Genomic DNA, 25,989 nt, shown 5'->3' on the forward strand with positions numbered 1-25,989 from the left:
GTGAAACGCTCCGGGGGTTATTTTATTTTTTTTCTCCAACATTTTTGATGCCAGGTTTCCTTTTGGGACTTGCAATTCCAAACTGGGATGGGAATTGAGTTCCCCTGCATCCCGGGATGATCCGTGTGCTCCCTCCAATGGGAATTCTGAATTTCCCCTGCATCCCGGGATGATCCATGTGCTCCCTCCAATGGGAATTCTGAATTTCCCCTGCATCCCGGGATGATCCATGTGCTCCCTCCAATGGGAATTCTGAATTTCCCCTGCATCCCGGGATGATCCATGTGCTCCCTCCAATGGGAATTCTGAATTTCCCCTGCATCCCGGGATGATCCATGTGCTCCCTCCAATGGGAATTCTGAATTTCCCCTGCATCCCGGGATGCTCACTTCTCCTGATGGAGCATCTGCCTGCGGGAGAGGCGCCCCTTGGCAACAGGGAAGGGCTTGGAGCGTTTTCCATGGATACGGCAGCGGGATCCATCCCCCGGGGCCGCCCTGGAGCGCCGGGTGAGGGCTGGGCAGCGCGATCCCAACCCGATCCCAAATCCTGCTGCTGCTTCCCGAGCTCTGCTCCGCATGGATCAGCTCCCGGGGCGGCTTTGGGGTGGTTCTGGGGTGGTTTGGGTGTTTTTAAGGCGTTTTGGGGGTGATTTTTGTGGTGTTTTGGGGGTGGATTTGGGGCGGTTTTGGGGTGGTTTTAGGGTGATTTTGGGTGTTTTTAAGGCGTTTTGAGGGTGATTTTTGAGGCGATTTGGGGCAGTTTTGGGGTGGTTTTAGGGTGATTTTGGGTGTTTTTAAGGCATTTTGGGGGTGATTTTTGAGGCCTTTTGGAGCTGGATTTGGGATGGGTTTAGGATGGTTTTGGGGCATTTTTGAGTGTTTTTGCAGCATTTCGTGGGTGCTTTTGAAGTGTTTTGGGCAGTTTTGGAGCGGTTCTGGGGTTGTTTTGGGGGCGTTTTTAGGGCAATTTTTGAGTGTTTTTGCAGCATTTTAGTGCTGGTTTTGGGGTGCTTTTGAGGTGTTTTGGGGGTGTTTTTGGGGCATTTTTGGGGCGGGTTTGGGGTGTTTTTAGGGCATTTTTTGAGTGTTTTTGCAGCGTTTGGGGAGAGTTTTTGGGGTGTTTTTGAGGTGCTATAGGGGCGGTTTTGGGGTGCTTCTGTGGTGGTTTTGGGGTGTTTTTAGGGCTCCAGCCCTTCCTGTCCCCGGGTGGGTGGCAAGAGGAAGCCGAGATTTGCATAGGACACGGGTGGTGACATCGGGGACAGCGCGGCGCCACCTCCAGTGTCCCCCGGGGGTGGCCCTGCCCCCCCAAAACCCCGGCCCCGAGGGGGGACAGTGGGAAATTCCGAATGTCCGGGTGTGGGTGTGACACGGGGACAGGGACAGGAGGTGGCTCCGGGGTCGGGGTGGCCTCTGGAGCTGCCTGGGGACACCGTGGGGACACCGTGGGGACACCGTGGGGACACCGTGGGGACACGAGTAGGGGTCTCTTGAAAAGGGGGGGGGTCTTTCACCCCCCCTGTCCCACATGCGGGATCCTGAGAGGGGGAAGGGAGGGATGGGGGTGCTTCAGGAGCCCCTGGGATCCCATCCCTGGGCATGGGGAGCCAGGGATCTGCCATGGGATCCCACGGGATCCTGCCCGCTTTCCTGGGATCAGGGTGGGCACAGGGTGGCTCCAGAGCCCCCTTTAACAATGGCACCATTAAAATTCCCATAAAATTCCCATTAAAGCCCTGGAGAAGGAGGCTCTGACCGAGCATCACTTCCTGCTCCTGGACCAGCACTTGGAGGGCGATTTTGGGGCTTTTCCATGGGATTTTTTTTTGCTCCTCCTGGGAAGGGAAGGGGCTGAGCCACCTGCTCACGGTGTCCCCAACCCAAGCGACATCCCCTGGTGGCAGCAAGACCTCTCCGCGGGGCTTTCCTCCGGCTCTGCGAGGTCAAACCCCATTCCCGCCCCATTCCCGCCCCATTCCCGTGGCAATTCCAGCCCCACACGCGGCCGGAGCTCCAGCGGGGTGCAGATGTTTGTCTTGGAGAGCAGCGCGGAGCTGTGGCTTCGTCAGCCGCAAAATTCAGCCGGGAGTTTGTTGCTTTTGGGTTAAAAGCAGATTTTCCTCTGTTCGCCTTCCAGCTTTTGGGATTTCTGCTTTTCCAGGAAAAAGCCACAGCTGCCAGCAGCAAGGCCCGAAATGCCAGGGGAGGGAACATTCCCAACCTCTCAGCACCCCCCACCGGAGCCACTTTTTCCAGCTGGAAAGCACCAAAATCCCTGGATGAGCTGGTGCTGGGGGGCTGAGAGGGACCTGGAAAGGGACAAATCCTGTGGGAATTGTGGAGCTCATTAGGAACCATCTGGTCCTGCAGAGCTCGGGGTCAGGGAGGCCCCTTGGAGGGGGCACAAAACCCCCCCAGGAGCGGCCTGGGGACACCCTGGGCTGGAGGGAGGTGGCCACTGGTGACCGGGGTGGGGTGTGGGGGCCACTTGTGGGGCTGGAGGGGCTCCCAGGCCTCTCCTGGATCTGGTGTTTTGGGATTTAGGATTTTCCTGCTTTCCCCAAAATGGGCATGGAGATGGCCAGGGGTCCCAGTAAAATATTTGTCGTTACTGGGAAGGGGCAGTGGCCTCTTTTTACCCTAAATTGGGGCATCAGCAGAGCCCTGTGTGGGGCTGAGGAGGGCTTGGGGGGGGTACTGGAGCCAGACCTCACCTGAACCCCAAAAACAGGAGGTTCCATGAGCCAAACCCATCCAAAATCCCAACAACTCGAGATCCCATGAACCAAACCTGTCCAAAACCCCAAAAACTTGAGATCCCATGAGCCAGACCTGTCCAAAACCCCAAAATCTGGGGGTCCCATGAGCCAGACCTGCCCAGAACCCTGAAACCTGGAGGTCCCTGCTGGTGATTTTTAGAGCTGAGCAGTGCCTGGGTGGGTGCTGGGGAATACCCATGAGATCCAGTAATTTCCTGGCTTTTCCAGGCCATTCCTGCTTCCCTCTCCTGAAATAAGAGATGGGAGCTGCCCCCTCAGCACCCTCATCCCTTCCTTTCCCATCTCCTCTTTCCCATTCTGCCTTAAAAATCCCTGGATTTGCTGTCGGGGGCTGGTTTTTTTTCCTCAAATCATTGAAATTTTTATGAAATCTCGGTGCTGGGGCAGCCTCGTGGCCTTTGGGGTGGCTCAGCCCCAGCTGCAGGTGCTGATCCTGCCGCCCTCCCCAAATCTGGGGCTGATTTTGTCCTTTGGGGGAAAAAATTTGGGATTCCAGCTCAGCCCCTTCCCTGCCTGGTGTCCGTGGGCACTGGGGGAAGTGGAAGCAGCAGCAGCTGCAGCCAAATTTTTATTTTTACCCCCTGGCCCTGCTGGGCCCCTGCTCGTTTCCCTTTTTTCAGGCACACAGGAAGGGCTGAGCCAGCCCGGCCTTCCTTATCCAGGAGATTCCAAATGGGTGGGAAAAGACCTTGGGATATTCCATCCATCATCCCAGGGTGCTCCAAACCCCGACAAACCCGGCCTGGGCCACTGCCAGGGATGGGGCAGCCACGGATTCGGTGGGAATTTGCAGGCTGGGAATGAGTCAGGAGTCCTGAAATTGGGATTTTTTAATGGAATCCTGGAATGGTTTGGGTTGGAAGATCTCAAGGATCATCCCATTCCCAGCCCTGCCCTGGGCACGGACACTTCCCATGATCCCAGGGTGCTCCAGAGCCCGTCCAGCCCTGGGCACTGCCCGGGATCCAGGGACAGCCACGGATTCCCTGGGAATTCCAACTCTACCCATTCCAGGATTCCCTATGCTGGTTTGGATGGGATACTGGGGATAAATCCTTCCCTGGGAGGGAAGCATTCCCAGCATCAATCCCACACCTTTCCCCATTCCCGACATCCATGGCTGCCATCCATCAATCCTCACCTTTCCCCATTCCCATCATTAATCCCTCACCTTTCCTTATTCCAGGGATCCATGGTTGCCATCCATTAACCCCACACCTTTCCCCATTCCCGACATCCATGGGCACCCATCCATCAATCCCACACCTTTCCCCATTCCCAGAATCCATGGCTGCCATCCATTAACCCCACAACTTTCCATTCCCAACATCCATGGCTGCCACCCATCAATTCCTCACTTTTCCCCATTCCCACCATCCATGGGCACCGATTTCATGTTTCCCCATCCCCAGCATCAATCCCACACCTTTCCCCGTTCCCAACACCCAAGGCTGCCATCCATTCCCCATCATTTCCCCATTCCCAGCATTCAAGGCTGCCATCCATTAACCCCACAACTTTCTCCATTCCCTGCATCCATGGGTGCCCATCCATCAACCCTTCACCTTTCCCCATTCCCAGCATCAATCCCTCACCTTTCCCCATTCCCGACATCCATGGGCACCCATCCATCAATCCCACACCTTTCCCCATTCCCGAAATCCATGGGCGCCCATCCATCAATCCCACACCTTTCCCCATTCCCGACATGCATGGGCGCCCATCCATCAATCCCACACCTTTCCCCATTCCCGACATCCATGGGTGCCCATCCATCAATCCCACACCTTTCCCCATTCCCGACATCCATGGGCACCCATCCATCAATCCCTCACCTTTCCCCATTCCCAGCATCAATCCCTCACCTTTCCCCATTCCCAACACCCAAGGCTGCCATCCATCAATCCCTCACCTTTCCCCATTCCCGCCATCCGCGGCCGCCACCCGTTAACCCCTCTCCCTTCCCGGTTCCAGGAGGCCGGAGCAGCAGGATGCCGTTCTCCTGACCCCGCTCCCGTCCCGTCCCGGCAGGATGTCGGGCCGCCGCGGCCGCGGCGAGCAGTGGCCGGCGCTGGAGTCGGTGGGGCTGAGCCGCAAGGAGCTGGCGCTGGCCGAGGCGCTGCAGATGGAATACGACGCCTTATCCCGGCTCCGCCAGGACAAGGAGGAGAGCCGGGCCAGGAAGGAGCAGCTCCAGGAGCGTTCCCTCATCTCCTGGGATGACCCCGTGGACAGGAACGGCATCAAAGCGGCGCGGGGGCTCTCCGGCTCCGACCCCGCGCTCAGCTACGCCGTCCCCAACGTCCCCGAGGGTCCCCGAGCGCCGCCCGGGCCCGGCCCGGCCCCGCCGGAGCCGCAGCCCTGGAAGGGCCCCCTGAGCGGGGATTACCTGCTCATCTTCGAGGGCTCGCAGCGGGATTTCCTCGGGGAGCCCCTCAACGGCTCCGAGCCCCACGACGGCGGCGGCTCCCCCAAAAAGCTCTCACCGCCCCCGCTGCCCCCCCGGCACCCGCTGTGGGGCTGTCCCGAGGGTGGCCAGCGCTCGGGGAAGGCGTCCCCGCTGTCCCCCAAGGGCCAGGGCCAGCCCAGGGACATCAACGTGTTCTCGGTGGCTCAGGACAAGCTTTTGGGGCGCCGCATCTCCCAGGAGGATCCCTACGGCGTGGACGCCATCACCTGCCTCAACCTCAAGTCCACCTACGAGTCCGAGGCGCTGCGGGAAGGCTCCCGGGGCTGGAAGGAAGGCAGGAGCATCCTGGAGAAGGAGTCCAGCGGGAAGCCGGTGGCACGGAGCAAGACCATGCCCCCCCAGGTGCCCCCGCGCACCTACGGAGCCCGCGCGGGCGGCAGGAAGAACCTGGCGGCCAACAGGAACCGCAGGATCTCCGTGGAGCCGGTGAGGGGAATCCCAGTGTGGGAATTGGAGTTGGGGTGGGACGGAGCTGGGAATTCAGGGCTGGGATGTGCCGGAGCTGGGTGTCCTTCTGGGTGGGTTCTTCTTGTCCCGTCCTCGCGGCTCCTCGGAACGTTGTGTGGGATGTGGGAAGGCGCATCCGAGCATGGAGATGTCCCATGAGACAGCCCCTGCCCAGAGCCCCAAAAACTGAGCCAGGCCTGCCCAAAACCCCAAAACTGAAGGGTCCCATGAGCCAGACCTGCCCAAAACCCCAAAACTGAGCCAGACCTGCCCAAACACCCAAAACTGAAAGGTCCCATGAGGCAGACCTGCCCAAAACCCCAAAACTGAGCCAGACCTTCCAAAACCCCAAAACTGAAAGGTCCCATGAGCCAGACCTGCCCAAAACCCCAAAACTGAGCCAGACCTTCCAAAACCCCAAAACTGAAAGGTCCCATGAGCCAGACCTGCCCAAAACCCCAAAACTGAAAGGTCCCATGAGCCAGACCTGCCCAAAACCCCAAAACCGAAGGGTCTGTGAGTTTGACCCAGCACAGCGGTGCCACCTGCCCTGGCGGGGACAGCGGGCAGTGTCCCCTGCAGCACCCCCGTGCCCTGGGGACAGTCCCTGCCCATCCTGCTGCTCCTCCCTGCGGGACATCCCCGGGAATGGCCACTTCTGGGGGGCTCTGAGGGTCTCCCAGCTGTGGGCAAACCAAACCCCCCCCTGTGCTGGCCCACGGCCCCCACGCTGCTGTAGGGCCATCTCTGTCCCCACCACGGTGGCCCTGGCGTGGCACAGGGGGGTCTGGGGGTCCCCATGGGGGTGTGGGCCCCCAGCTGAGGGGCTGGTGCCCTGCCCCACAGGTGGCTCCCCGGCCCCACTCCTTGGCCAACGGCTACGAGCTCTTCGAGGTGTCCGAGGAGCGGGACGAAGAGGTGGCTGCCTTCTGTCACATGCTGGACGTGTGAGTACCCAAAACATCCCCAGAACAACCCAAAGGGCCTTCAGGGCCACCCCAAGGGGATTCAGGGCCACCAAATGGGGCTGCAGGGCCACCCAGAGGGGATTCAGGACCACCAAGAGGGGTTCAGGGCCACCAAGAGGTGTTCAGAGCCACCAAGAGGTGTTCATGGCCACTCCAAGGGGATTCAGAGCCACCCAGAGGGGCTTCAGGGCCACCAAAAGGGGACTCAGGGCCACCCAGAGGGGCTTCAGGGCCACCATGAGGGGTTTCAGGGCCACTCCAAGGGGATTCATGGCCACCAAGAGGGATTCAGAGCCACCAACAGGAGCTTCAGGGCCACCCAGAGGGGCTTCAGGGCCACCAAAAGGGGATTCAAGGCCACCCAGGTGATTTTTGGGGCGGGGGACACCCCCAGGCCCGGCAGGAGCCCTGAGCCATCCCTGCTCCCCCAGGCTGCGCTCCAGCTCCGGCGCCGGGGACTGTTCCGGGTCGGGCCTGGTGTGGAACGCGGTGAATGTGAGCCCGGAGCAGCCGGGCCACGGCGTCAGCCTGAAGGTGACGGTGCTGTGTGACGGCCTGAGGGAGCCGCTGACCTTCACCTGCGACGGTGAGAGCCGGGAGAAGCTGGAATTCTGACCTTCCCGCTGTTTGTGCTGTTCCTGCCATTCCCAACGTTCCCCCGTTCCCACCATTCCTGTTGTTCCCAGCATTTGCTCATTCCTACCAATCCCACCATTCCTGTATTCCCACCAATCCCACCATTCCCCCAATCCCACCAATCCCACCATCCCCACCAATCCCACCATTCCCCCAATCCCACCAATCCCACCAATCCCACCATTCCCACATTCCCACCAATCCCACCATTCCCACCAATCCCACCATTCCCACCATTCCACCACCCCCACATCTCCACCATTCCCACCATTCCTACCAATCCCAAATCCCCAGCAATCCCACCATTCCCACCAATCCCACCATTCCCACCAATTCCCTCATTCCCACCACCCCCAAAATCCCCTCATTCCCACCGTTCCCACATCCCCACCATTCCACCATTCCCCCATTCCTACCAATCCCACCATCCCCACATCCCCACCGTCCCCACCAGTCCCACCATTCCCACCATCCCCAAAATCCCCTCATCCCCACCATTCCCTTAATCCCACCATCCCCACCAATCCCACATCCCCACCATTCCCACCATTCCATCATCCCCACATCCCCACCAATCCCACCAATCCCACCATCCCCACCGTTCCCGAGGATTCAGGGGCCGTTCCTGTCCCCCCAGGCTCCTCCACCGTGGACCTGCTCATCTACCAGGCCCTGTGCTACACCCACGACGAGCTCCACGCCGTGGACGTCGAGGATTTCCTGCTCAAAATCTGCGGCCTGGAGGAATTCCTGCAGAAGTGAGTGGCCGTGGGGGGGAAAGGTGGGAAATGGGGAAAAAACAGGAAAAAACAGAGGGGAATGGGGGGAAATGGAGAAAAACAGGGGAAAAACAGGAAAAATGGAAAAAAGCAGGGACAAAACAGAAAAAATGGAAAATCAGGGGAAAATGGAAAAAACAGGGGGAAAAGCAGGGGGGAAAACCATGGGGGAAGTGGGGGAGAACAGGAAAAAAATGGGGGGAAAACAAGGAAAAAACAGGGAAAAAACGTGGGAAAAATGGATGAAAAACAGGGGACCATGGGGAAAAAGCAGGGAAAAAAACCCAGGAGAAAACCAGGGAAAAAAAAAACAGAAAAAAATGGGGAAAAAAACAGGGGAAAACCAGGAAAAATCAGGGAAAAAATGGGAAAAACCCCAGGGAAAACAGTGGAAAATCAGGGAAAAACCAGGGAAAATCCATGGCAGGAGCTCCAGGGTGTGATGAACACCCAGGGTTGATCCCAGCAAGCACAGCAGGAGCTTCTCTGCTCCTTTTCCTGCCTCTGGAGCTGCTCCTGCCAAAAGCAGCGTGTTGGGAATGTCTTGGGAATGTCGTTCCTGGTCAGGCTGAAATCCTTGGAAAAGCAGCTGGGAAACTGGGACCTGCCAAAAATGCTTTTTGGAGGAGAATTACATAAAAGCCGTGTCAGGGAGCGGAGTCTGGATAAATCCCAGCCCTGCATAAATCCCAGCCCTGGATAAATCCCACTGTCATTCCCAGCTCCAGAATTCCCACTGTCATTCCCAGCTCCAGGATTCCACCCCAGCCCCACTCTCAGATCCGTGCTCTGCTTCCCACGGATCCCTGGGCAGGTCCTGGCAGGCCGGGCCCGGCTCTGGAGGGGAAGGAGGGAGAACAATTCCTCATTCTCTGCATTTCCTGGTGCCACAAAGGTCCCTGTGCGGGCAGGGCGGCCACCCTGAGCCCCAGCCAAGGCCGCCTGGATGGGATGGGGTACTCCAAGTGGGATTTTGGGGCACCCAGCTGGGATTTCGGGGCACCCAGGTGGGATTTTGGGGTGTGGGGTGAGCCTGTGGGGCTCTCCCTGCACGTTTGGCAGGCACAAGTTCACCCAGCCCCGCAGGAAATTCAGCCCCGCTCTGAGCCCATCCCAAGGGCGCCTGGCTGGGGGGTTTCAGGTGAGATTTTAGGGCACCCAGGCAGGATTTCGGGGCACCCAGGTGGGATTTTGGGGTGTGGGGTGAGCCTGTGGGGCTCTCCCCACACGTTTGGCAGGCACGAGTTCACCCAGCCCTGCAGGAAGCCCGGACTCACTGGGAACCCCAGCCAAGGCTGCCTGGCCAGGGGATTTTGGGGCAGCCAGGTGGGATTTTGGGGCACTCCAGGCAGGATTTTGGGGCAGCCAGGTGGGATTTTGGGGCACTCCAGGCAGGATTTTGGGGCAGCCAGGCGGGATTTTGCCAGGTGGGATTTTGGGGCAGCCAGGCAGAATTTTGGAGCAGCCAGGCAGGATTTTGGGGCATTCCAGGTGGGATTTTGGGGTGTGGGCTGAGCCTGTGGCCCTGTCCCCACAGCAAACACACGCTGGGCAGCCACGAGCACATCCAGCACTGCAGGAAATTCGACATCGACATCCGGCTGCAGCTGCTCAGGAGGAAGGGCGTGCGCAGTGACCTGGCCCGCACGGTGGGTGTCACCTCCCTGGGACACCGGGGGTTTGGTGTCACCACCCTGGGACACCGGGGTTTGGTGTCACCTCCCTGGGACACCGGGGGTCGGTGACACCACCCTGGGACATTGAGGGGTCAGTGTCACACCGAAGGGTCGGTGTCACCTCCCCGTGGCCCCGTTCAGCCTCTCTGTGTCCCCAGGCCAGCGATGACCAGAGCCCATCCACCCTCAACCACCACATCCACCTGCAGGAGCGACCCATCAAACAGACCATCAGCAGGTAGGGCTGGGGACACGGTGGCACTGTCCCCAGTCCCCACACGGGGGAACACAGTGGCACTGTCCCCATCCAGGGCAGAATATGGTGGCACTGTCCCCAGTCCCCACACAGGGCAGAACACGGTGGCACTGTCCCCGGTCCCCACACAGGGGGACACAGTGGCGCTGTCCCCAATTCCCACCAGATGGGGGGCACACAGTGGCACTGTCCCCACGTGCCCACCCAGGGGTACTGTCCCCACGTGTCCCCACGGGTCCCCCCAGCCAGGGCTGAGCGCTGTCCCCTGTCCCCCAGGCAGGCCCTGAGTCTCCTCTTCGACACCTTCCACAACGAGGTGGACGCGTTCCTGGCAGCCGAGGTGAGGCCAGCGCTGGTTTTGGGGGAATTTGGGGGGATTTGGGGGGTTTTGATCCTCTGGGAATGCAGTGGGCAAAGGCTGCTGTGGTGTCCCAGAACCTCAGATTGTATCCAGGTAGGAATGCTTGGCTCCTCCCCCTGGGCAGAGCCTCTCCCCATGGGATGATGGAATTTTCTCAGCCATGCAGGGACACTCACTGGCCCATGAAGAGGAGATAATTAATAATTAATGGCTCATTAACAGAAGAGATCTCCTGGAGGGAGGATGGAAGAGAGAAAGATAAAAAAAAAAAATATTAGCATAATATAATAATAACATGACATAAAGAGATAAAATATAAATATAATTAGAATTATAATTATAAAAATAAATATGTATAATATAATATAATATAATATAATATAATATAATATAATATATATTTTATATGTGATATATGATATATTATATATATTATAGTATAATATATGTATTATAATATATATATTATATATATAATATAATATAATATAATATAATATAATATAATATAATATAATATAATATAATATAATATATTATGTATTATATATATTATATATATCATATATCATATATCATATTATATATGATATTATATGATATTATATTATATTAAGGAAAAAAGCCCAGAAGTTTCTCTCCTCAATTTGGTTAAAAGACGCCTCATAGGACCTTGGGGACTTCACCTCAAACTTAAGGACACCCAACTGGACAGATGTCAAAAGCAATTCCCTAGAAAAGAAGAGAACAAAAGAAGTAAATCGCTTTCGTGAAGTGTTTTAGCAGGAGCAAGAACCTCTTGCCCTGGCTCAGTTTTTCTCTGTAAAGAGCTTTTTTTTTTTTTTTTTTGCCTTTATTAAAACCTTTTTGCTTCCAACGCTGTCACAGGAGCCGTCCCGCTGCTTTTGCGCCACCTGAGGTAGCTGAGCTACCAAGGGTGTGATGTTTGTCTACGAGAGCTCATGAGACCCGGCTCGAAGAGACAAAACATTGCTGTCCCCCCCGCAGGGCGATTTCCCGCTGAAGGCCGAGCGGGTGATCCAGTCGGTCATGGCCATCTGCAACGCCCTGGCGGCCGTGGAGTCGCAGGAGATCACCGCTGCCCTCAACCAGATGCCGCCCTGCCCGTCCCGCATGCAGCCCAAGATCCAGAAGGTGAGCCTGGGCCACCGGGGTGTGTCGGTCTGAGCAGCCGGGTGGCTGCCGAGGAAGGCAGGAGCCCCACCCCGAAATGGGAAATGTAAACCCCCCTCCCTCCTGATTATTATAATTTCGAAATTAAGGGGCTCTCAGGTAAAGATATGGGAGCAGGAATAACAGTTCTTTATTAAGGAAAAAAGAAAAATAAAATAAAATAAAAATGCAGTAATAGAAAACAACACTGCCGTTGTCAGAGCCTGCCCTGGCATTGTTATAATTTTGAATTTTTGGGGGGTCACCAGATAACATGAGAAAGTGTGACACAGGCACTGCTATTGTCACAATATAGAGACTAATTTTTTTTTTTTTTTTTTTTGACACTAACATTTATAGTTTTCTAAAGGTGACAGTGGATTGGAGGGGGAACGTGCCACCTCTCCAACGACACTAGACAAACTATTAGTTTGTCAAATTTCTCTGCTTCTATGAAGGAATGCAAAACAATAGGTTATTTACAGAAACTCGTGTGAAAAAGGTTGTTACAAGAATGTAAACTCAGAAAAGATTTAGAAAATCTTAAAAAAACAGGGCGACACTCAGGTAAAGGCATAAGAATAGGAATAACAGTTCTTTATTAGAAATACTTGCTTTATTACAGAAATACAGTTCTTTATTAGAAATTCTTTATTAAAAATACAAATGCAATAGTGCAAAAAAAACCCCAAAAAACAAACCACTGCCAGAGTCAGAGCAGGCCCTGGCAGCCTGTGGGTCAGGGTGGTGGCAGCAGTGCCATTCCGTGGGGGCTCAGCCCTCCTGCAGTGCCAGCTGTGCTTCTGCTGGAGCAGGATCCTGGACAAGGCTGGAGTTTTCCTCTGGAGCTCCAGGGCTGGTGTGGATGGGCCTGGGCTCCCTCTGGGAATGCAGTGGGGCAGAAAGCTGCTCCTCTGGGAATGCAGTGGGGCAGAGAGCTGCTCCTCTGGGAATGCAGTGGGGCAGAGAGCTGCTCCTCTGGGAATGCAGTGGGGCAGAAAGCTGCTCCTCTGGGAACGCAGTGGGGCAGAAAGCTGCTCCTCTGGGAATGCAGTGGGGCAGAAAGCTGCTCCTCTGGGAATGCAGTGGGGCAGAAAGCTGCTCCTCTGGGAATGCAGTGGGGCAGAAAGCTGCTCCTCTGGGAATGCCGTGGGCAAAGGCTGCTGTGGTGTCCCAGAGTCTCAGATTGTATCCAGGTAGGAATGCTTGGCTCCTCCCCTGGGCGGAGCCTCTCCCCATGGGATGATGGAATTTTCTCAGCCGTGCAGGGACACTCACTGGCCATGAACAGGAGATAATTAATAATTAACGGCTCATTAACAGAAGAGATCTCCTGGAGGGAGGGTTGGCTGTGGAAGAGATAAAGAGAACTGCCCAATGAGCGGAGGAGACCTGCCCCAGCTCTGACAGATGGGGACAGAACACACACTTCTCTTGCAATCCAGCACACGGGGGAACTCAGCCAGCAGTGGGAGGGGAACAAAAATTGTCACTTCTGGCTCTTTTCCCTCCTTTCCACCATGTGGAAAATCCCTGAATAGCTGGGAGCAGCCTGGGTCTGGCAGCCTGGGGTGCTTACATAAAATCTGCCTTGGCAGCGCTCAGGGGTTTCTTGTGGTTTCTTTTTCTTTTTTTTTTCCTTTTTTTTTTTTTTTTTGTGGTTTCTCTCTTTTTTGGTTTCTTTCTTTTTTTGGTGGTTTTTCTTGTTTTTTTTTTCCTTTTGTGGTGGTTTCTCTTTTTCTTTTCGGTGGTTTCTCAATTTTTTTGTGTGTATTTTTTTTTTTTTTCCTTTCCCTCCACAGGATCCAAGTGTTCTGGCCAAGAGGGAAAATCGAGGTATTTCTCTTCTCCTGCTCCCCTTTCTGGGCTCAAGTTCGTGGTGCTTTTCATCTTCAAACCTCTCCTCCCCCTTCAGATCTTGAGGCCAAAAAACGGGTTGGAAACCGGTCTGGTTAAAAAAAAAAAAAAAATAAAAGAGGATTTGGGGGATTGTTGTTGCTCCTTGTGAGCTCCAAATAGAAAATTTGAAATTCCCCTTACTCCAAATGGGAAGTTTGGAATTCCCCTGTCATTGATTCATCCCTGAGTGGGGGGGAAGCAGCACGGGGGTCCCAAATCCAGATTTGAGGGATGGATCCCTGAGGGATTGATGGATCTCAGAGGGATTGAGGGATCCATGAGGGATCGATGGATCCCTCTCAGTGTTTCCCTGAGGGATTCATGGACTCCTGAGGGATTGATGGATCCCTGCGGGATTGATGAATTCCTAAGGGATGGATGGATCCCTTCCCCTGTTTCCCTGAGGGATTAATGGACTCTTGAGGGATTGATGGATCCTTGAGGGATTAATGGATCTCAGAGGGATTGATGGATCCCTTCCCTTGTTTCCCTGAGGGACCAACAGATCCCTGAGGGACTGATGGATCCCCATCCATGTTTCCCTCATGAACTGATGGATCCCCAAGGGACTGACGGATCCCCATCCATATTTCCCTGAGGGATTGATGGATCTCTGAGGGATTGACGGATCCCTCTCCATGTTTCCCTGAGGGACTGACAGATCCCTGAAGGATCAACATATCCCTGTCCATGTTTCCCTGAGGGATCGAGGGATCCCTGAGGGACTGACAGATCCCTGAGGGACTGATGGATCCCCATCTGTGTTTCCCTGAGGGATTGATGGATCCATGTCCATGTTTTCCTGAGGGACTGACGGATCCCTGAGGGACTGACAGATTCCAGTCCATGTTTCCCTGAGGGATCGATGGATCCTTGTCTATGTTTCCCTGAGGGACTGACAGATCCCTGAGGAACTGATGGATCCCTGAGGGACTGACAGATCCCTGAGGGATTGACGGATCCCTGTCCATGTTTCCCTGAGGGATCGATGGATCCTTGTCTATGTTTCCCTGAGGGACTGACGGATCCCTGAGGGACTGACAGATCCCCATCTGTGTTTCCCTGAGGGATTGATGGATCCATGTCCATGTTTCCCTGAGGGATTGATGGATCCCTGAGGGACTGACGGATCCCCATCTGTGTTTCCCTGAGGGATTGATGGATCCATGTCCATGTTTCCCTGAGGGATTGATGGATCCCTGAGGGACTGACAGATCCCAGTCCATGTTTCCCTGAGGGACTGACAGATCCCTGAGGGACTGACAGATCCCTGAGGGATTGACAGATCCCTGTCCATGTTTCCCTGAGGGATCGATGGATCCTTGTCTATGTTTCCCTGAGGGACTGACGGATCCCTGAGGGACTGACGGATCCCCGAGCACTGACGGATCCCCGTCCGTGTCTCCCGCAGAGCGGATCGTGGAGAGCCTCACGGCCGCCATCCTCAACCTGGTGGAGCTCTACTGCAGCACCTTCAACGCCGACTTCCAGACGGCCGCGCCCGGGAGCCGCGAGCTGGGCGTGGCACAGGAGGCGCGGCTGCTCACCTGCCCCCTGGCCTTCACCGTCTACGCCACCCACCGCATCCCCATCACCTGGGCCGCCAGGTAAGGCGCTCACCTGGTGTCTGGGTTTGAGCAGCCAGGTGGCTGCTGAGGAAGGCAGGAGCCCCCCCCGGAATGGGAAATGTAAACCCCCTCCCTCCTGATTATTATAATTTTGAAATTAAGGGGCTCTCAGGTAAAGATATGGGAATAGGAATAACAGTTCTTTATTAGGGAAAAAAAGAAAAATAAAATAAAAATGCAGTAATAGAAAAGAACACTGGCAGAGTCAGAGCCTGCCCTGGCAGCCTGTGGGTCAGGGTGTGGCAGCAGTGCCATTCCATGGGGGCTCAGCCCTCCTGCAGTGCCAGCTGTGCTTCTGCTGGAGCAGGATCCTGGACAAGGCTGGAGTTTTCCTCTGGAGCTCCAGGGCTGCTGGAGATGGGCCTGGGCTCCCTCTGGGAATGCAGTGGGGCAGAAAGCTGCTCCTTTGGGAATGCAGTGGGGCAGAAAGCTGCTCCCCTGGGAATGCAGTGGGGCAGAAAGCTGCTCCTCTGGGAATGCAGTGGGGCAGAAAGCTGCTCCTCTGGGAATGCAGTGGGCAAAGGCTGCTGTGGTGTCCCAGAGTCTCAGATTGTATCCAGGTAGGAATGCTTGGCTCCTCCCCCTGGGCGGAGCTTCTCCCCATGGGATGATGGAATTTTCTCAGCCGTGCAGGGACACTCACTGGCCCTGAGCAGAAGATAATTAATAATTAATGGCTCATTAACAGCAGAGATCTCCTGGAGGGAGGATTGGCTGTGGAAGAGATAAAGAGAACTGCCCAATGAGCAGAGGAGAACTGCCCCAGCTCTGACAGATTAGTAGAACACACACCCCCAGCTAAATCTTTCAGCCTAAGACACCTGGGTACTCCCCACCTTCCAGGTGCTGTTTGTATCCCAGGCATTCCCGGGAATGTTGGGAATAAGGGGTGAGGTGCCCTGAGTGTCCCAGGCTGGGGTTGCAGGGAGGGAGTGGTGGGAAAATTGGAATATTTGGAGTTGAGGGTGTGGTAGGGAATGGTTGGGAATCGTGGAATATCCTGAGAGGGCAGGAATTGTCAATTCTGGCTCCTGGGATGCCCCAAAGTCCTGCCTGGGAGTGGCAATGCTGGACACCCCAAAATCCCAGCGTATTCCTGGGAATGTTGGCACTGGGATGCCCCAAAATCCCACTGTGTGTCTGAGACACCCCAAAATCCCACAATGTTCCTGGGAATGATGGACACTCCAAAATCCCAGCATGTTCTTGGGATCACTGGCACTGGGACACCCCAAAATCCCAGCACTTTCCTGGGAGTGCTGGCACTGGGACAACCCAAAATCCCAGCAAATTCCTGGGAATGCTGGCATTGGGACACCCCAAAATCCCAGCACTTTCCTGGGACCACTGGCGCTGGGACAACCCAGAATCCCAGCACATTTCTGGGAGTGCTGGCACTGAGACACCCCAAAATCCCACCATGTGTCTGAGACACCCCAAAATCCCTTTGTGTGCTTGGGAATTCTGACACTGGGACATCCCAAAATCCCAGCCTGTTCCCGGGAACGCTGGCACCGGGACACCCCAAAATCCCAGCACTTTCCTGGGATTGCTGGCACTGAGACACCCCAAAATCCCACCATGTGTCTGAGACATCCCAAAATCCCTTTGTGTGCTTGGGAATTCTGACACTGGGACATCCCAAAGTCCCAGCCTGTTCCCGGGAACGCTGGCACTGAGACACCCCAAAATCCCAGCACTTTCCTGGGAGTGCTGGCACTGGGACACCCCAAAATCCCAGCCTGTTCCCGGGAACGCTGGCACTGGGACACCCCAAAATCCCAGCGTATTTCTGGGATCACAGGCACTAGGGCACCCCAAAATCCCAGCCTGTTCCCGGGAACGCTGGCACTGGGACACCCCAAAATCCCAGCGTATTTCTGGGATCACAGGCACTAGGGCACCCCAAAATCCCAGCACTTTCCTGGGAGTGCTGGCACTGGGACACCCCAAAATCCCAGCACTTTCCTGGGAGTGCTGGCACTTGGACACCCCAAAATCCCAGCCTGCTCCCGGGATCGCTGGCACTGCCAGGCAGGGCGGGATGTCGCCGCAGCTCAGGCCGGGCTGGCTCATCCCGAGGCCACCGCGCCACCCGGGGGAGGTGACAGATGGCCCCGCGCCCCGCGCCAGCGGCGTGGCCCCTTTGTTCCGCTCCTCGGTGCCCGTGCCCGGCGCGGGGGGGACCGGGAGGGGACCAGGAGGGGACCGGGGGGTGGCGACAGCGGCGCCGGCAGAGCCGCCCCGCCGGGGACCCCTCGCCTTTGTCCTTGTCCTTAATGTATTCCCCTTGGTGAGTGGCTCCGAACAAAGCGGCGAGCCTGGGAAATGCCGCCAGCCCCTGACCCCCGCGCCCCGCAGCCCTGCCCGGATTGTCGCAGCCCTGCCCGGATTGTCGCTCGGCACCTGCCACATGGCAGGGCCCCCCCGTGTGCCGGAATGCGCCGTGCCATATGGTGCTGGGGACATCGGGGGGGGTGGGGAACGTCCCCGTTCTGCCCCTGTTTCCCATCCTCCGGGAAGGATTTAGGGGTTCTGGGGATCCAGGTTCTCCCGTTCTTGGGGAAGGGATTTAGGGGTTCTGGTGATCTGGGTAAAGCCCCCTGCCCCCTTTCCCATCCTCGGGGAAAGATTTTGGGGTTCTGGGGATCCAGGTTTTCCCATCACTGGGGAAGGATTTAGGGGCTCTGGTCGCCCGGATAAACTCCCCCCTCTCTTTTCTATCCTCGGGGCAGGATTTAGGGGTTCTGGTGACCCTGGTAAAGCCCCACCCCTTTCCCATCCTCAGGGAAGGATTTAGGGGTTCTGGTGACCCTGGTAAAGCTCCCACCCCTTTCCCATCCTCAGGGAAGGATTTAGGGGTTCTGGTGACCCTGGTAAAGCCCCCACACCTTTCCCATCCTCAGGGAAGGATTTAGGGGCTCTGGGGATCCAGGTTTTCCCATCCTTGGGGAAGCATTTAGGGGTGACCCTGGTAAAGCCCCATCCCAACTTTTCCTATGCTCAGAACAGGATTTAGGGGCTCAGGTGGCCCCTACACCGGCTCATTTGGTGTTTTTCCCGCAGTTATGAAGATTTCTACCTCTCGTGCTCCCTCAGCCACGGCGGGAAGGAGCTGTGCAGCCCCCTGCTCACCAGGAAGGCCCACGTCTACAAATACCTCTTCCACCTCATCATTTGGGACCAGCAGTAAGGCCATGGGGTGGCCACGGGGGTCCCACCCACGCTGCCTTCATCACCCTCACCATCATCCTCCCCTCCCCTGCGCCGTTTTTTTTTTTTTTGGGTGTTGGAAGTTTTTGTGTCATTGCCCGGAAATAGCAACCCCCGGGAAAGGGGATCTGCTCCCAAAATAGCGCCGGGAGCAGGCGGGGAGGCCGCGCTGAGCCCTCGCCACGCCTGGCATCCCCAGCGGCCCGGGAGGAGGGGATGGGACGGGATAATTTTAGAAGGCGCCGGTGCCCCCAAGGACAGGGCCCGGCGGGACGGCGGCGAGCGCAGCGATCCCGGGGATCCTTCCCCTTCCTGCCCGCGGGATGTAGCTGCCACCCCGAGCTCCCTGGGAGCGGCAGAGAGGAATCCCAGCCCCGGGGGTCCCACGCGGCCCCCCCCGGGTTGTGGGGCAAGGTCAGTGCCCGGCGGGGCTCCCCGTGGAGGGCCCTGTCCCTGCAGTCACCTTCGCGGGACGGAGAGCGCAGCCGGGCTTCCCGGAGCTGCCGCAGCTCCGGCTGGCTGTCCCCGAACCTGCGGGGTGGCTGGCACTTCCCGGGACTTCCTGGGACTTCCAAGGACACCCCGGTGCTGTAGGGCCAGGCTCTCCCGGGGCATCCCAAGGAGGGGACTGGGAGAGCCTGTCCCTGGCACCCCGAGCCTCTCCCCAGCACCCTGAGCCCATCCCTGGCACCCTGAGCCCATCCCTGGTACCCTGAACCCATCCCAGGCACCCCAAGCCCGTCCCTGGCACCCCAAGCCCATCCCTGGCACCCCGAGCCTCTCCCCAGCACCCTGAGCCCGTCCCTGGCACCCTGAACCCATCCCCAACAGCCTGAGCCTGTCCCTGGCACCCCTAGCCCATCCCTGGCACCCTGAACCCCTCCCAGGCACCCTGAGCCTGTCCCTGGCACCCTGAGCCCATCTCTGGCACCCCTAGCCCATCCCTGGCACCCCGAGCCCATCCGTGGCACCCTGAGTCCATCCCCTGCACCCTGAGTCCATCCCTGACACCCTCAACCCATCCCTGGCACCCTGAGCTGGTCCCTGGCACCCCAAGCCCATCCCTGGCCTCTCTCCTGCAGGATTTGCTTCCCAGTCCAGGTGAACCGGCTGCCCCGGGAGACCCTGCTCAGTGTCACCCTCTTCGCCGTGCCCGTGCCACCCCCGGGCGGCTCCTCCGACGCCAACAAGCAGCGGCGGGTCCCCGAGGCGCTGGGCTGGGTCACCACCCCCCTCTTCAACTTCAGGCAGTACGTGGGGTGTGCCAGCACCCTGGGCACGGCGAGGGGCTGGGCTGGCATCCCTGGGGGGCACAGGAGGGTCCCCAGTGCCATGGGGTCCCCTTGGCATGGCAAGGGGCTGAGCTGGGCATCCTTGGGGGGCACAGGAAGGTCCCCAGGGCCATGGGGTCCCCAGAACTTCGGTGTCCCGAGTTCTGTGGGGTCCCTGGGCACAGCAAGGGGCTGGGCTGGCATCCCTGGGGGAGACAGGAGAGTCCCCAGGGCCATGGGGTCCCCAGAACCTTGGGGGTCCGCAGTGCCATGGGGTTCTCAGCACCCTGGGGACGGCGAAGGGCTGGGCTGGCATCCCTGGGGGGCACAGGAGGGTCCCCAGTGCTGTGGGGTCCCAAAAACCTCGGTGTCCCCAGTGCCATGGGGTCTCCAGTGCCTCAGCTCAGCACCAGCAGCGGTGCCACCCTCGTGCCCCCCCAGTGCCACCCTTTGTCCCCCCCCCCAGGGTCCTGACCTGCGGGCGGAAGCTCCTGGGCTTGTGGCCGGCCACTCAGGACAACTCCAGGGCCAGGTCGAGCGCCCCGAACTTCAACCAGCCCGACAGCGTCATCCTGCAGGTACGGCCTGGCGCTCCAGGGGCACAGATCCCCCCGCAAAGCTCCACCTGGGGGTCCCCTCACCCTCTGCCTCTGCCCCAGGTCGACTTCCCCAGCTCGGCCTTCGAGGTGAAGTTCACCAGCCCGCCCGCGGCCGAGGGCAGCCCCAGGTACGAGTTCGGCAGCCTGGGGGAGGAGGACCAGCGCCAGCTGCGGGAGGCCATGCAGAAAAAATCACTTTACTGGTGAATAAACCCGGGGGTGGCACTGCCCCGCTGGGGGGGACGCGCACAGGGGGTGTCACAGGGGGTGTCCCTCGTGCCGGGGCTGGGGATTTTGGAGCTGGGTGGTTCCCCCGTGCCCTGCCCTCCCTGTTGTCCCCTCCTCGGGGACAGCTGAGCGGTGCCAGGCCAGGCTGGCACGGCCGGAGCTGTCGGGGGGGATCGGGTGTCAGCAGCTGCGCAAAGGGCGGGGGTGCTCGGCCAGCGGGGCTGGCTCGGGGGTCCCTGGGCAGGGGGACAGGCGGGGACAGCTCAGTCCCCCCTGGGCACGGGGCCTCCTGGCTGTCCCACAGCAGGGTCCCGCTGGCCATCAGCCCCTCCGTGCGGGGACGCAGGGAGGGCTCGGGGGATTTTTTGGGCTTCCAATAAATGCTGGGGGCAGAGGGGACGCACACCCCCCATCCTGCCAGCCCCACGTGTGACGAGGGCACAGGGGTGCCACCTCCCCATCCTGCCAGCCCCATTCTCTCCATGCACAGTGGGGCACAGGGATGCCACCTCCCTGAGCTCCCACGTGTTTTGGGGTCACAGGGATGCCACCTTCTCAACCTCCCACGTGTTTTGGGGTCACAGGGATGCCACCTCCTCAACCTTCCATGTGTTTTGGGGTCACAGGGATGCCACCTCCTCAACCTTCCATGTGTTTTAGGAGCAGAGATGCCACCTCCATGAGCTTCCACATGTTTTGGGGTCACAGGGATGCCACCTCCTCAAACTCCCACGTGTTTTGGGGTCACAGGGATGCCATCTCCTCAACCTCCCACATGTTTTGGGGTCACAGGGATGTCACCTCTCTGACTCCCACGTGTTTTGGGGTCACAGGGATGTCACCTCTCTGACTCCCACGTGTTTTGGGGTCACAGGGATGGCACCTCTCTGACTCCCACGTGTTTTGGGGTCACAGGGATGCCACCTCCTCACCGTCCCACCCCATGCCACCCCTGCCACGCCCTCCCTGACGCTGTCCCCGTGTCCCCGCAGGCTGACGGACGCGGACCGGCAGCGGCTGTGGGAGAAGCGCTGGCACTGCCACGCGTCCCCCGGCGCCCTGCCCATGCTGCTGGCCAGTGCCCCCAGCTGGGACTGGGGCTGCCTGCCCGACATCTATGCCCTGCTCAGCCAGTGGACCTCCATGAGCCACCAGGACGCCCTGGGGCTGCTGCACGCCACGTAAGCCACCCGCGGGCTGTGGGGACGCGCTGTGGCGGTGGCAGGAGGGCGCTGTCACCCCATGGAAACGTGTGCCGGCTGCAGGTTCCCGGACCAGGAGGTGAGGAGGACGGCCGTGCAGTGGATCGACTCCATCTCGGACACGGAGCTGCTGGATTACCTGCCCCAGCTGGTCCAGGTGCGTGGTGGCACCGGGATGTGCCACGGGGTGCCCGCCGGTGCCACCGCGCCCCTGTGACACCGTCCCCTGTGCAGGCCCTGAAGTACGAGTGCTACCTGGACAGCCCCCTGGTGCGCTTCCTCATGAAGAGGGCGATTTGTGACCTGAAGATCACCCACTACTTCTTCTGGTGGGTTTGGGGGGCTCTGGGAGCGGCGGGGGCACCCTGAGCCTGGCCTGACCCCGCGTGTCCCCAAACCAGAGGGGACCCTGAGGCTGGGTCCCCCAAGACAGGGGGCACCCTGAGGTTGGCCTGACCCCGCATGTCCCCAAACCAGAGGGGACCCTGAGCCTAGCCTGACCCTCCATGTCCCCAGTCTATGGGGGCACCCTGAAGCTGGCCTGACCCCATGTGTCCCCAAGCCGAGGGCCACCCTGAGCCGGGCCTGACCCTGTGTGTCCCCAAGCTATGGGGGGACCCTGAGCCTGGCCTGACCCTGCATGTCCCCAGGCTGGGCAGAACCTTGAACCTGGCCTGACCCCGCGTGTCCCCAAGCCGAGGGCCACCCTGAGGCTGGCCTGACCCCATGTGTCCCCAAGCCGAGGGCCACCCTGAGGCTGGCCTGACCCCGCGTGTCCCCAAGCCGAGGGCCACCCTGAGGCTGGCCTGACCCTGTATGTCCCCAAGCCGAGGGCCACCCTGAGGCTGGCCTGACCCCGCGTGTCCCCAAGCCGAGGGCCACCCTGAGCCTGGCCTGACCCCGCGTGTCCCTAAGCCGAGGGCCACCCTGAGGCTGGCCTGACCCTGCGTGTCCCCAGCAGGCTGCTGAAGGATGGCCTCAAGGACTCCCAGTTCAGCATCCGGTACCAGTACCTGCTGGCAGCGCTGCTGTGCTGCTGCGGGAAGGGGCTGCGCGAGGAGTTTGACCGGCAGTGCCTGTTGGTCAGCACGCTGGCCAGGCTGGCACAGCAGGTCCGGGACGCCGCCCCATCCGCCCGCCAGGTGGGTGCCGGGGTGCTGGGAGGGGTGCAGGGGGTGCTGGGTGCCAGCCCCCTGCGCCACACTCGGCCCTCCTATCCCGTGCCCACCTCGTCCCATCGCGTTCCTGCCCTGTCCCACGTCCACCCTGGGTTTGCCTGCTATATTCCATGCATACTCCATCCCATGCTAACCCCTTCTCATGCCCACCCCTCTCTATCCCATTTCTATCCCATGGTCACCTGTTCCTTGTCCATGCCACCCCATTCCCACGGATCCCACCCCATTCCTGTGGATCCCACCCCATTCCTGTGGATCCCATCCCATTTCCATGGATCCCACCCCATTCCTGTGGATCCCACCCCATTCCTGTGGATTCCACCTCATTCCTGTGGATCCCATCCCATTCCCATGGATCCCATCCCATTCCCACGGATCCCACCCCATTCCCGTGGATCCCACCCCATTCCTGTGGCTCCCATGCCATTTCCATGGATCCCATGCCATTCCCATGGATCCCATGCCATGCCATTCCCATGGATCCCATGCCATCCCGTTCCCATGGATCCCATCCCATTCCCATGGATCCCACCCCATTCCTGTGGATCCCACCCCATTCCTGTGGATCCCATGCAATTCCCATGGATCCCATGCCATTCCCATGGATCCCATTCCATTCCCATGGATCCCATGCCATCCCGTTCCCATGGATCCCACCCCGTTCCCATGGATCCCACCCCATTCCCATGGATCCCACCCCATTCCCGTGGATCCCACCCCATTCCCGCCCCGCAGGCCATCCTGCGCGAGGGGCTGGAGGACGTGGCGCAGTTCTTCAAGGCTCACGGCTCGTGCCGGCTGCCGCTCAGCCCCAGCCTGCTGGTCAAGGGCATCGTGCCCCGGGTGAGTGCCAGCCCAGGGGGCTCGGGGGGCTCCTCTGCCCGCTCCCGGCTCGCCCTGACCGCCCACCCCTCCCTCCTTCCCTCGGCAGGACTGCTCCTACTTCAACTCCAACGCCGTCCCGCTGAAGCTCTCCTTCCAGAACGTGGATCCGCTCGGGGAGAACATCCGCGTCATCTTCAAGGTGAGCCTGGCGCCTTTGGAAATGCCCAAATCCTGGCACAGCCCTCCGAGAATCCCCCTGCTCTGGGCTCTGAGGGCTCTGATGGCTCGGGTAGCTCCTCCCTGGCTCTGATGGCTGTGGTGGTTCTGATGGTGGCTTTGGTGGCTTTGATGGCTCTGGTGGCCCTGATGGTTCTCCCATGGCTCTGATGGCTCTGGTGGCTCCTCCCTGGCTCTGATGGCTGTGGTGCTTCTGATGGTGGCTTTGGTGGCTTTGATGGCTCTGTTGGTTCTGGTGGTTCTCCCCTGGCTCTCTGATGGTTCTCCCCTGGCTCTGATGGCTCTGGTGGCTCCCCCCGGCTCTGATGGCTGTGGTGGTTCTGATGGTGGCTTTGGTGGCTTTGATGGCCCTGGTGGCTCTGATGGTTCTCCCCTGGCTCTGATGGCTCTGGTGGCCCTGATGGTTCTCCCCTGGCCCTGATGGCTCTGGTGGTTCTGATGGTTCTCCCATGGCCCTGATGGCTCTGGTGGCTCTGATGGTTCTCCCCTGGCTCCGATGGCTCTGGTGGCTCTGATGGTTCTCCCCTGGCTCTGATGGCTCTGGTGGCTCTGATGGTTCTCCCATGGCCCTGATGGCTCGGGTGGCTCTGATGGTTCTCCCATGGCCCTGATGGCTCTGGTGGCTCTGATGGTTCTCCCCTGGCTCTGATGGCTCTGGTGGCTCTTGCCCCGGCAGTGCGGCGATGACCTGCGGCAGGACATGCTGACGCTGCAGATGATCCGCATCATGAACAAGATCTGGGTGCAGGAGGGGCTGGACATGCGCATGGTCATCTTCCGCTGCTTCTCCACCGGCCGCGGGCGAGGTGAGACAGAGTTTGGGTGTCCCCAGGGGTCACTGGGCTCCGGGTTGGGGCTGGGGGTGGCCCAGGACATCCTGGGGTCTGATCCCACCAGCCCATCCCTGTCACGCAGTGGGGAGTGGTTGGGTTGGTGACAAAGGGCGTCGGGGTCGTGGTTCTTGGGGTTGGAAGGGTCTCACCCTGCTCTCCCACCTTCCAGGCATGGTGGAGATGATCCCCAACGCCGAGACCCTGCGGAAAATCCAGGTGGAGCACGGCGTGACCGGCTCCTTCAAGGACCGGCCGCTGGCGGACTGGCTGCAGAAACACAACCCCGAGGAGGACGAGTATGAGAAGGTGAGGAAGAATCCCTGCTCCTCGTGTCCCCCATTCCAGGGACCAGCCCCTTGCTTCCCATCGTATCCATCCTTTCTCCTTGTCCTTCCCTCCTTCCTCGCAGGCCGTGGAAAACTTCATCTACTCCTGCGCCGGCTGCTGCGTGGCCACCTACGTGCTGGGCATCTGCGACAGGCACAACGACAACATCATGCTCAAGACCACGGGCCACATGTTCCACATCGATTTCGGCAGGTTCCTGGGCCACGCCCAGATGTTCGGCAACATCAAGAGGTGACAGAGGCCCCTGGGACCTCCCACCCTCATCCCTGCCGAGGGGGAAGCTCCCTGTCCTTGTCCTGGTGGTGGGTGACCTCTCCTTCTTCATGCCCTGGTGGTGGGTGACCTCTCCCTGTCATCCCAGTGGTGGCCAAAGTGACCTCTCCTTCTCCTTGTCCTGGTGGGCAGTGACCTCTCCCTCTCTTTATCCTGGTGGGCAGTGACCTCCCACTCTCCTCATCTTGGTGATGAGTTGACCTTTCCCTCTCCTTGTCCTGGTGGGAGGTGAGGTCCTTCTCTCCTTGTCCTGGCAGTGGGTGACCTCTCCCTCTCCTCGTCCCGCCCCCCACCCCTGGTCACTTTGTCCCTCCTGTCCCCCGGCGCAGGGACCGGGCGCCGTTCGTCTTCACCTCGGACATGGCGTACGTCATCAACGGCGGGGACAAGCCCTCCAGCCGCTTCCACGACTTCGTGGACCTGTGCTGCCAGGCCTACAACCTGATCCGCAAGCACACCCACCTCTTCCTCAACCTGCTGGGGCTGGTGAGAGCCGAGGGGCCGCAAAATTCCCCTCAGCGTGGCACGGGGGTCCCTTTGTCCCCCGTCCCCACCGCTGTCCCCATCGCTGTCCTCATCCCTGCCCTCCCTGCCAGATGCTGTCCTGTGGCATCCCCGAGCTCTCCGACCTGGAGGACCTCAAGTACGTCTACGACGCGCTGAGGCCGCAGGACTCCGATGCCGATGCCACCACCTACTTCACCAGG

At 58.9% G+C, this 25,989-nt stretch overlaps 1 protein-coding gene across 1 annotated transcript in view; it reads left to right on the top strand.

The window, feature by feature from the left end:
- PIK3C2B (phosphatidylinositol-4-phosphate 3-kinase catalytic subunit type 2 beta) overlaps positions 1-25,989 on the top strand; it is a 30,361-nt gene that overhangs the window by 2,199 nt on the left and 2,173 nt on the right. Inside the window, exons 2-26 of the mRNA XM_053997993.1 lie at positions 4,757-5,678; positions 6,546-6,646; positions 7,099-7,253; positions 7,941-8,061; positions 9,620-9,731; positions 9,917-9,996; positions 10,291-10,354; positions 11,384-11,530; positions 13,351-13,384; positions 14,859-15,054; positions 18,142-18,264; positions 19,371-19,538; positions 20,026-20,137; positions 20,219-20,361; positions 21,379-21,567; positions 21,652-21,745; positions 21,823-21,917; positions 22,550-22,730; positions 23,502-23,609; positions 23,698-23,790; positions 24,505-24,634; positions 24,831-24,967; positions 25,071-25,240; positions 25,612-25,768; positions 25,879-25,988. Of these exons, the coding sequence (XP_053853968.1) occupies positions 4,815-5,678; positions 6,546-6,646; positions 7,099-7,253; positions 7,941-8,061; positions 9,620-9,731; positions 9,917-9,996; positions 10,291-10,354; positions 11,384-11,530; positions 13,351-13,384; positions 14,859-15,054; positions 18,142-18,264; positions 19,371-19,538; positions 20,026-20,137; positions 20,219-20,361; positions 21,379-21,567; positions 21,652-21,745; positions 21,823-21,917; positions 22,550-22,730; positions 23,502-23,609; positions 23,698-23,790; positions 24,505-24,634; positions 24,831-24,967; positions 25,071-25,240; positions 25,612-25,768; positions 25,879-25,988 (3,884 nt within the window). The 5' untranslated portion in view covers positions 4,757-4,814. The remainder of the gene's footprint in view (positions 1-4,756; positions 5,679-6,545; positions 6,647-7,098; positions 7,254-7,940; positions 8,062-9,619; positions 9,732-9,916; positions 9,997-10,290; positions 10,355-11,383; positions 11,531-13,350; positions 13,385-14,858; positions 15,055-18,141; positions 18,265-19,370; positions 19,539-20,025; positions 20,138-20,218; positions 20,362-21,378; positions 21,568-21,651; positions 21,746-21,822; positions 21,918-22,549; positions 22,731-23,501; positions 23,610-23,697; positions 23,791-24,504; positions 24,635-24,830; positions 24,968-25,070; positions 25,241-25,611; positions 25,769-25,878; position 25,989) is intronic.

Source organism: Vidua macroura, chromosome 24 (assembly GCF_024509145.1).
Source record: "Vidua macroura isolate BioBank_ID:100142 chromosome 24, ASM2450914v1, whole genome shotgun sequence".
Classification (NCBI taxonomy): domain Eukaryota; kingdom Metazoa; phylum Chordata; class Aves; order Passeriformes; family Viduidae; genus Vidua; species Vidua macroura.